The 11,084-nt window shown below is 41.1% G+C and overlaps 1 protein-coding gene across 1 annotated transcript; it reads left to right on the forward strand.

Annotated features, from left to right (window-relative positions):
* Positions 1 to 8,142: 8,142 nt before the first annotated feature.
* On the forward strand, positions 8,143 to 10,439 carry LOC117559451. The gene is made up of 5 exons (XM_034236218.1): positions 8,143 to 8,270; positions 8,371 to 9,069; positions 9,189 to 9,320; positions 9,403 to 9,443; positions 9,531 to 10,439. Exons 1-5 carry the CDS (start codon positions 8,231 to 8,233, stop codon positions 9,654 to 9,656), a joined length of 1,038 nt encoding a protein of 345 aa, XP_034092109.1. The 5' UTR covers positions 8,143 to 8,230; the 3' UTR covers positions 9,657 to 10,439.
* The last annotated feature ends 645 nt before the right edge of the window (positions 10,440 to 11,084 follow it).

The following is an 11,084-nucleotide window of genomic DNA, read 5'->3' on the forward strand; positions in this document are numbered from 1 at the left end:
AGGTACATTTTATTATTGTTTTCAGAAAAAAAAGAGGAAAGATTTTTGCTTAATAACTAAAATGACTTAAGTATATTTTCATAGTTTTATCCAGCCACGCAGATATTTTTGGTGTTTTCCCTGGTTTTGAGGTATCCGTTTTGAGGCATTTGTCTCTAAGAATTGTATTTGTGTTGTTCATAGCATTTAAAAAATAATCTATCTCTTTTTCAACTAGTTCAATATTAATACTGTCAATTTGTAGGGGTACAAGAAAAAAAAGTTAGTTAAATATAGATTTTTCAGAAACAATGTAAAATTGTCATTGGATAATCCACACACCTCATCATTTAGGTCAAGGGTCCAATTAATTACATTGTTTGGAATGTAATGACTATAACATTTGATTTGTTTTATTACAGGGGTGTCTCCTCCCCAGACTTCGGTCGCAGAATACACTCCTAACATTGAGGTAAGCTCTAAAGATCTTCCAAACATCGATCATATTTAATTATAAACAGCCACATTCCATAACTATAAAGGTATAGTATCTGTTTTCTATAATTGAGTTCCTTATTGTCTACAGAATCAGGAATCTAAAGATTTGGAGTACGAAGCTCTGGATTTCAAAACGATGCGAAGCAAGAGCAAAAGAAAGAGAAGCACAGAGGATGAGACGGTTTACTCTACAGTAAGACTGACCTAAAGTGACCACACTTTCTACACCTTTCACCGACTCCTGCCATCATGGATTTTATTACATGTTATAAGATCAACTTTTGTGTTTTAAACATTCTTTAAATCCTGTTTATTCATTACTGTGACGTTTAAAGTGTCCTCATAACCCTAACCCTATCCCTCTTATATGTATCAGGAATTGAAATGAAATAAGTGAAAAATATCATTATTTATTTTTTAACCCTTAAAAAAAATTCTTTATTTTCTCTTTTTATAAATAAACGTTTTTATTACCGCTTTACTTGTATGCATTTGATATTGTATAACCATGGATGGGAACATACAGAATGTGCACATGATAACAAAGGCCCTATGTAGCTGTACGTGACCGGATGTATGATTACCTAGAAGAGCATCAGGACTGTTTTAGGCATATGATAGCTATGTGACGACGATTAACATGATGATTCAGCCTCTATGGAGATAGATATATGACTGACATGTGTATTGCTTACGCAGGCCTCAGCTAATCTGAAATAAGACTCAGTATACTGCTTTGAACCAGTATACCTCCATCGGGTGACTGTAACACTCTCTTGTATATAAGCATCTGAAGGACACTGTTCTGGGTACTATTTGTCCCATGCAGCTCTGTGTGTGATGACTACTTCCATTCTTGCAAGGATAATAAATACATGTATCCTGATATTGAAGACCAAGCAGGTGACGAGTGATATTTTTCTAACAACCATAATAGTTGATCTTCCATGACATGAAAAAATGAAGCATTGCATTTTTATAAAGTAAGGATGCTCAAAAGAGAAAAAATGTACAGTCAATGTGAAACAACAGTCGGAAATACTGAAATGTTAAGACCCAGTTGTATTTCTTTCAGACTTTGAAAAGCTCCAGAGTGACAGAAGACATTATCCAACTTTTTCCCCAGATGTTTTTACATTTTAACTAAACTCGGTGGATTCCACGTTTAAATTCAACATTAGGCCTGTTGCTTCATTTCAGTTTGATGTATGCAGTTAAGCTTTTGGTAGGTAGGGAGCAGTATTCTTCCTACTGTATGGTTCTTACACTGTTCCACCATGTTGCTTATCTGGTCAAACAACAGTTACAGATCGGCGTGACCACAAGATAGATAGGATCTGAAAGTTATTTAAAGTGCACACACCACAAAGACAGTGCATTTTCAAAGACACATTGATTTGTGTGTGTTCCCCCCACAGACTGATATATTTAGAGTTATTGTTTTGGTAACCAGTCATACTTTTTGTTTAGACCCAGTGCACCATATTTAACATGACAGCAACACGTTGAGTCACTATGCAATCAGAAATCCTCACTCTGATGGTTTTTAGAAGATAAGTTTGGTCAAAATAAACATTTTGTTTTGAATTTCAGCTGCCAAATGTCCTCAAGCTTTTAATTATATAACTATGCATAATTATTATTTATCATATTATAATGACTAAGTTTAGAACTTTTGTAGAAGTTTGCCGTTTTGTCCAACCTTTGACTTTTTTGTCTCAAACACCCATACATTTAGTGATGCGTTTCTAAGTACTGCTACTCACTGAGAAGAAAAGAAAAGAAAGTTCCCGCTCATGGTTAGCTCGCTCGAGTTCAATCTAAGTGGTTTTGTTGCCCTCCCCTCCCGACAAGAAATGTGGTTGTATTCACAATGACGCCTTTACTTCTTACTTCTCATGTACTAAAAGCCAATACTTACAGCCACAGTTCATACAAATAAATAGATACAGATGAAAAGGCGCTGGTACATCTAACTCAAAGGTTAGATGTATCAGGTTGGTCCCCTTTACTTTCTCTTTTCTACAAACACGTGTTATTTTATTCTAACTAAAGGTTGTCTTGATGTCTCTGCTTTTGATATATATTTTGATAAATATAAAGAAATATACATGCAATGTGTATCTAGTCAAATACCACTTTTGTTAAACAGTGCATAAGTACAAAGGAAGTATATCTGTTCCCAACTGACCTGGTTTACTTTTAATGCCAGTATTGAAGTGATGGAAAAATTAAGTATTGCCACACAATGCATTGGCTGCCCAATGTGGTGCTTTAGTAACCAGCTCATAGTGTTCCTGACCTATTTCAAGAGTTACGACAAACAAACAAATACATGTAACTCTACTGTTTTTTTCGCTTCAACATTTGGTGCAAAACCACAGTCAAAGAATATATATGAAGAGTGAAAACTGTGGTGGTCATATTAGATTAGTATTGTACTAAACTACTCTATATCTTCTTATAGAATAGAAAGTAGGCTAAATCGAAAGTATGCAATTATACTTGGTTTGAATGTGTTGTAATGAACTACTTGACCAAATGCATGAAAGGTTACTCTTCTAGAGTAAGTTCATCAGGAGGAATCCTAAATTCCTTCAGCACAAACACACAACAGGACTGAGCACTTAACTCCAAATGACAAAGAAATGCAATGAAGATTGAAGAGTTTGACAAGCTCAACCTGCCAAAACCACGTTGAATAATTAATCTCAATAAAGCAGTTTCACCTAGTGTTGTTTGTACTAAATTAGTGTTATTAACTTTAAGATGTTTAACAAACACTGGTGCTTCCTCTTTTCATTGTTGCCACATGGTCTGACTCATATTCTCTTGAAATAAGAATGGGAGGATCTATTTTCCATTTCAGCTTTGGCTTGTTGGTGAAACAGTGAACACTCAGGAAGCGAGTTGGTCAGTCGGTTTTGTTAAAGCTTGTGCACAGACCACAAACATCAAAGGACATTTCAGTCACACGCAGAGGGGATGCTTTGGTAGATCGACTGCAGGAGTTGACAGTGCTGTGAAATCTGCAAGGTATTAAGAGGGACCTAAACAAAACTATATTATTTTCTTCAGAGTAACGTACAACAACTACGTTTTCTTTTTTACCTAAGCAGAAAGTCAAGCTCCAAAACCCCTGAACCCATTTCCATTGAGATTTGTATCGAAGTGTTAAGAGTCAAGCACAATTTAAGCTAATAATTTCCTATAGCCAGCTACTGTCATATCAAGCGCTCTGCTGGATCCTGCTGAACATCGTCAGAATCCCCTCCGTCCTTCACCTACCGGACGACTTCCTCCCCATAGACCCGCCACAGGACAGTTCAGGGATCTCACTGGCCAAGCTTAAACACTGCTTTCAGGAGTTAGGTGTCCCTCTCTCCAAAGAGAAAACGTTAGGTCCCGACACACGCTTAGAGTTCTTGGGCATCATTCTCGACTTCATAGACATGAAGGCGTCTCTCCCCTCCGACAAATTGCAGCGCATCCGGGACATCACCAAGTCATACTGCGAGCAACAAGTCATCACAAAACAACAGTTGCTCCCCCTTCTCGGACACCTCAACTTTGCCATGCGCGTCATCCCCCAGGGGCGCTCGTTCATCTCCCGCCTCCTGGACGCAGCATCGGCGGTCGACAACCTCCATGACTGCGTTTTCTTAGACGAAGGCTGCCGCTCAGACCTACGTTTCTGGTCCCTCCTGCTCGCCCACTGGAACGTAGTTACTTTCTTCTACGATGACCTCGTGTGTTCCTATGACTCAATGAGGTTTTTCACGGATGCCGCCCCATCCGTGGGTTTTGGGGGTTTCTACCAGGGAGAGTGGTTCGCAGGGTCATGGCCCCCGTCATTCCCTAATCATGCTTCATCCTCCGCTCTGCACGAGATCGTTCCGATCGCCGTTGCATGCCACGTATGGGGTCACCTGTGGTTCCGTAAATGCATCTCGGTGCTGTGCGACAACCAATCAGTGGTCGGAATCATCAACAAGGCGCGCTCCCAGTGCAGTGACATTATGCCATTCATGAGAAGCATCACGCGGTCCTCCATAATCCACAACTTCATAATCACAGCTCGCCACATTCCCGGTCACCTCAATGTTGTTGCTGACTCCCTCTCTCGCTTTCATTTCCAGACATTCCGGAACCTCTACCCGGAAGCCAGCTCGCAACCAGTAGGAATCCCTCCACTTCATCTCCTCTCTCTGCACTAAACGAGAGTCCCCTAGCTCGGCACCTCAAGTCTGCTAGATTCTTTATGAGAAAGGGCTTAGCCGCTTCCACCCTCAAATTCTATGATTTCGCATGGAGAACGTTCGCCTTTTTCTGCCGCTCAGTAGGTGTCTCACTCAAACCTGTCCTCATCTCCACCGTGTGCGCCTTCATGTGCTACTGCACCACTGACCGACACCTCAAACCTCAGTATATCCGGAGCCTCTTAGCAGGCATTCAATTTAATATTCGCTGCTCCGATCCTAGCTTTCCCAGCCTATTTTCAAACCCTACAGTTAAACTTATTCTTAAAGGGTTGTATAAGACGTTTCCCCCCGCTGCAGACCCGAGGCTCCCTATCACGCTCCCCGTCCTGCGCCTCATGCTGTCCACACTTAGGAAAGGATTATTCTCCCCCTATATCGACGCGCTGCTCGATGCCGTATTTTTATTAGCCTTCTATGCGTTCCTCCGACCTGGCGAATTCACCACAGCTTCCCTCACGTTCGACCCCAGTCAAGATGTCTGCCTCTCCGACCTAGTCTTCAACGCCAACCACTTTAGTCTCAGCCTCAAACACTCCAAATGCGGAGGAGCCTGCTCCGTTATCGCAGCTCCTATCGATTCCCCGTTCTGCCCTTTTAATTCCGTGATTAAATTCCTGTGCTGCAGACCCCCCACCAATCCGTCCTCACCACTTTTTCTTATTAAAGGAAATGCTCCCTTTACGCAGCGCCTGTTCAATTTCTACCTCAAGCAAGTTCTCATTAAGTCCGGCCTATCACCTACATCATACTCGGGACATTCCTTTCAGGATAGGTGCAGCCACCTCTGCTGCTAATCAAGGTCTCTCCACCTCATCCCTACAACAACTAGGATGGTGGTCCTCCTCCGCCTTCACAACCTACATTCGCCCGGACATCAGCACCGTACTGGCTTCCCAAAGATCTCTCAGACCCTAACTATGGTATCTATGCATATAACTGGTGGTGGTTCATAACACGTTTACACGTATACATGTCTCATTATGGTACCGGATTTCAAACTGCATTCCTGTCCTAGTCCGCGGGCCCCGCCCACAGGGAATAATGTCTCGTCTCACGTTGTATCTACATGTCACGGGCTACATTCTCCTGCACGCAAGTATCTAATCCCAGGCCCTTGCTCAAATGTGTCCGCGTAAAATGTATACCCTGCGACGCCAGGTTGTGGACCGTGTGTCCCCGTAGACTTCGGTCTTGTGGACTGCGGGTCCCCGTAGACTTCGGTCTCGTGGACTGTGGGCCACCGTAGACTTCGGTCTCTGTTAAAAAACAAGATCCCTGCTTCAGCAGGACGTTCGACCTTTGTGGCGGCGTAGTCAAGCCCTGCTAGCCAGGCAGGCGACCCTCAGGTCGTTTTCAGATAAGACCGGCACTGATTTCGGCCGTCAGAGTCTCAGCATGACCCGTAAACTCCGGCAGTGATTCCGGCCTCCTGCCGCATATATATGTTAATCTATTATTTAATCCCCAGAAAACCACAGTCACCCTACAAGGTAAGAAACTCAGTTCATCTCAGTATTCTATACTTCACTGGTTTTGGGGATTTCATCGGAGCGGTTATTTCCCTCCTGAATGATTATCCTGCAAACCGGGGCCTAATTGCCAAACACCATTCCATTCTCCTGTTGTATTATCATGGCAATCATTTCATTCATATGACGTGTAACAATAAATATGTATTCCATACATCACGTCTCTCCGGTTTGAAATGAAAGCTTTAGCGCAAGTTCAATAAGGAAGACCTAACAATGAGTCACTTACATGTCACTCTATTGCTCCCTCCCCCTCATTAAATGCGAGTGCGTCACCCCTCAGCAGCCAATTGCCGCACATGCTAAATTCCTTAAATGCCTGCTCTTCCTCCCTGTCAGTTGTCATTTCAGGTGACCACATGCAACCCGCCTCCACCCCTCTCGCCTCCCGTCTCCTCCAGGACAAAGCTAAACCTTCCACCTTCAGACCGGTCCCACCTACTTATCACCACCACCAGTGTCTAGACCCCGGGGATTTCATCGGAGCGGTTATTTCCCTCCTGAATGATTATCCTGCAAACCGGGGCCTAATTGCCAAACACCATTCCATTCTCCTGTTGTATTATCATGGCAATCATTTCATTCATATGACGTGTAACAATAAATATGTATTCCATACATCACGTCTCTCCGGTTTGAAGTAATTCTGCTCAAAGTGCACCAGATTGAAGCATTTTACTTTAAAATGTTCAACATTTTCTTCCCGGGGGGACATACCCCCCTAGAGGATGTGGTGTCCATCTCCCATTCTATTGTGTATTCCTTGGATACTCTATTGATCTTTATATTTTCTACTGTACGATTCTCTGGCTGGGGGAGGGGGCGCCAGCTAAAATCTCACGTATGGCGGCAAATGGTCTAGAGCCGGCCCTGCATCTGTCAGTCTAAAATGGCAGGAAATTAGTACAACTGTTTATCTTACGCTAGCCAGCACAACACTTTCTATAGAATGAACACAGCTATAAGCCAGATACTCAGATGTTGAAACGCTAATCTAGTGGGAACCGCTGCTAATGTTCCAAAGCTAGGCTAACTAGCTTTGACTTCCTGCACACTGAAAGACATGCTGCTTCTTTAAGTAAACCATTGATAGTTTTTTGTTTCGAAAATAAGGAGACAGTCCAACATAAAATAGGAATCATTCCTCAGTTTTACCATGTTCCCATGTGCAGCAGATGCTAATGGGAAGCATAGGGTGGTACACGTTTTTTTAAAACTTGCCTTCCCAATTAACACATCATCGCCTTTGAATAAATAAAATAAATTAGAGGGCCAAAATACAACATGGAGTTATATATAATTTGCTATCAGAAACACAAAAAGAAGTACAAAAACAGTGGCTCGGAGCATCTTGTTGCAAGTCATCATGTGTGGTTTCCTCTAAATAAGATTTGAGATAATGGGTACGAAGGCTATTGTCCCATTAATACAAGTTGTTGCCAAATCTGACCAGGCCTCACTGGCATGATGGGTACAACTACAAATATCAACCTATAACCACAGCCATTAACTGTAAGCATTCAACATTAACTTTAAAGTAGCACTAAAATGGGTTAAATCACCTCCCACACACTCCCTTTCAACTTCCTTAACAACACACATCCCCTAAATCTAATCTTGAAAGAAATCATACAAAGCGTAAAAGCACATTTAAATTGAACAAATAGAATGACATGGCTGAAAATTACAGCATATTGCTCCAAATAACCTCAAAACACAGTGCATGTTGTGAAAAGAACACAACACCAACCTCCACACATACATTTGAAAAAAAATGATATGCATGTTGTCACATTTACTGTCCTGCAACAACGATTCACACACCTATAGCCACCTGATTGGAACGTTTGGCAAAAGAACAAACCAGTGAGTTCAGCCAATCACAAACAGCCTTCGTCTCCTATAAGAGTAAAGAGAGCGTCCGTCAACACACAGGACACAAACTGCAGAGCTTCAGGGAAGATGCTACTTTGGATTTGTCTTGTGCTTCTTGGTGAAATCTGTGAGTCTTTTACAACTTTTTAGACTTTTTCCGTGTGCATGAATTTAATTTGGATTGAAAAGACAGATTAATAATCCTTTTATGCATTTCTCTTATGCAGGTCAGGTGCCAGCTGTAGGAAAAAACTCAAGTATGACTCAGGATAGTGGGATCATAACAGCTAACGTTGGGCAGAAAGTGACTTTGAAATGTAATTGCGAGGACGAATCTGTAATTTTCCTTTACTGGTACCAGCAAATCTTGGGAGGCAAACCTGTCATCATATCAACTCGAATGCGGAACTCAGATGCTACCATCTCCCCCGGGTATGAAGAAAGGTTTGGCGTCTTTGAAAATCATAATGGAGGCAACAACGATCTCACAATCAAAGATCTTCGCCTGTTGGATTCAGCAAGTTATTACTGTGGGGTTTTAGTATTCAACGCAATTGAATTCGGAAAAGGAGCATTCCTTCATGTCAAAGCATCGAAGTCCAACATCAACGCGGTCGTCCATCAGCTAGCGTTGGAGCCACTTCGGGAGGGAGACTCTGTCAATTTGAGCTGTTCAGTGTATGCTACAGTATGTGAAGGGGAGCAGAGCCTCTACTGGTTCAGACATGGTGCGGCTCAGCCTGCAATCGTATATCCCAGTGCCGGACAGTGTGAACATATCCTTAAAGGAGGGTATGGCATGAGAAATTGCACTTTAAAACTGGCTTTAAAGTCTGTGAGCTCTCCGGATGCAGGGATGTATTACTGTGCGCTGGCCTCCTGTGGGGAGATCGTGTTTGGAAATGGAACCAGAGTGGAGATTTTAAGTAAGTGATTTAAACTTATATTGCATATTTTGCAAAGAATATTGCCATTTTATATTCTATACCAAAATAGATCTACAAAAAAAAGGCATATGACATGTTTTCTTCACAAAATGTGTTAGGAGATTCAACCAATCAACGATTTCTGCTGGTGTATTGCTTCAGTTTGGCATTGGCTGTTTCCATTATTGTGATCCTCGCCTTGGCTTACATTATGTACAAGCTGAAAACAAAGTCTTGCACCGTCTGCAAAGGTAGGACTTTCAGAATAAAAGCTCTTAAACATTGTTAGCTGATTTGACCTAGCTTGATCAGTTGTGTATTTTTGATTTTCAGGAACTGTTTCTCATCAGGCGTGTTCAGCTTCTGATACTTTGGTAGGTGAACTTTAAAACTGAAGCCACACATCTACTTTCTTCTAGGACTATATTTCACACATAATTTGTATTTTTTGTCACTAACAGAGCCAAGATGCAGACATTCTCCATTATGCTGCTCTGAGTCTGAACCGATCCAGAGAACGACCTCACCATGAAGACAACGTGGAAAGTGTTTGTGTCTACTCTAGAGTAAAAAGCAGGAAAGTTTGAAGTACAAAACCATCTATTCTTCCTGTCAATCTATCGCAAGAGAACTTCACTTGACTATGTTCAGAATTAAATAATGTTGAATGAATTGAACATGTGAAATATGTTCTAAGATACCATTTGCCAAGACTATACATTTCTTTATACAAAGCAAGCTCATAAAAAACACTATGTCTATTAATATCTTCCTTTGCCAGAAACAGAAGCATTGGTTGCACCTTTCAATCTAAAGCCGCCCCTCTTCGTTTACTTTTCACTCCTGCGGTAAAGGTGGTGTGAACAACAGAGTAGAAGTTTCCATCAGTGGAAACAACAGTTCGAGCAGCGCATGATCACAGGAAGACTGGCCTTTGTGCAACTAGGGTAAGGGTTAACACCAATGACTTGTCAAAGATGATGTTAAAGAATGTTCACATACCTATAACTCCAACGGTCCAGATATATTTCTTAGCTCATGTGAAGTCTGGTTTGATTGAAGCTTTCAAGTCATTCTATTAAACTTAGTTTTAGTCATCGGTCACAGCTAAGTTTCACAGTTTCATTTCCCCAAAACTCATCTGCCCAAGTTTGACCCCAAGACAGGCTTTTCTAGGAAATGTGTCAAAAATGCAATTTCCAGAACTCTTGTCGTTGATAGAGATACAAAAACATGGGTATTCTCAGATAAAAATACTAAATAACAACATTTTCTTTTTCCCATTTGGCTGGGCAATATGGCTCCAAATACAAAGAGGATATTATGTAATACATTATATGCAAGATATATGATAGTGTCAGTCTGGAAACAATGAACAGTATGTGAAATTGCAAACAATAAATAAAGAGCATCATAAATGAATATAAGAATACTTGAGTAAACGATATTTTTACAGTGTTATTGGTTCAAATGACCTAACTAGCATTTTCCACGTTTCAATTTAAGCATAGTGTGTCTTTATCTATACACATGATATAACAAATGTCTGGACAAAATAAATAAGATGTTACTTTCAGCTAAAATCTACGTTTACATTTTTGGCTAAAATGTGTCTTTTGGAATTGTACTGGTTTTGACTGATGAAAACACGTCTAACACTAGAGAGAACGGTCAAGAACTAACAGGCTAGATGCATCAAACAGTAATGGAAAGTCAAGAGGATGCTGTCTGATCTGAGTCCCTCCTCTTCACAACCTCAAACCACATCCATTTTGCACATTGCCATCTTAAGATAGTCTACTTATCTATTAAGATTACACTCTTCCTAAATATAACAAATTCATTTTGTGTCCAATCTCCAGAGATATCTCGGAAAACACACCAAATGTTTTCAAATGAGTTTAGATCTTCATGAAAAATCGTTCTCACAGACTACATTAACACTGTAGGGGAAACTGACCATGTGATCATCAAGCGTCATGTCAGGCTATTTTTGGTTAGCCAATCAAATGAAT

This window comes from Gymnodraco acuticeps, unplaced genomic scaffold (assembly GCF_902827175.1).
Source record: "Gymnodraco acuticeps unplaced genomic scaffold, fGymAcu1.1, whole genome shotgun sequence".
NCBI lineage: Eukaryota > Metazoa > Chordata > Actinopteri > Perciformes > Bathydraconidae > Gymnodraco > Gymnodraco acuticeps.

Coding starts and splice junctions, on each gene's coding strand:
- LOC117559451 (XM_034236218.1), top strand. CDS start 8,231: ATGCTACTTTGGATTTGTCTTGTGCTTCTTGGTGAAATCT. Junction 9,070..9,188: donor AACCAGAGTGGAGATTTTAA/GTAAGTGATTTA, acceptor AAAATGTGTTAG/GAGATTCAACCAATCAACGA. Junction 9,444..9,530: donor GTTCAGCTTCTGATACTTTG/GTAGGTGAACTT, acceptor TGTCACTAACAG/AGCCAAGATGCAGACATTCT.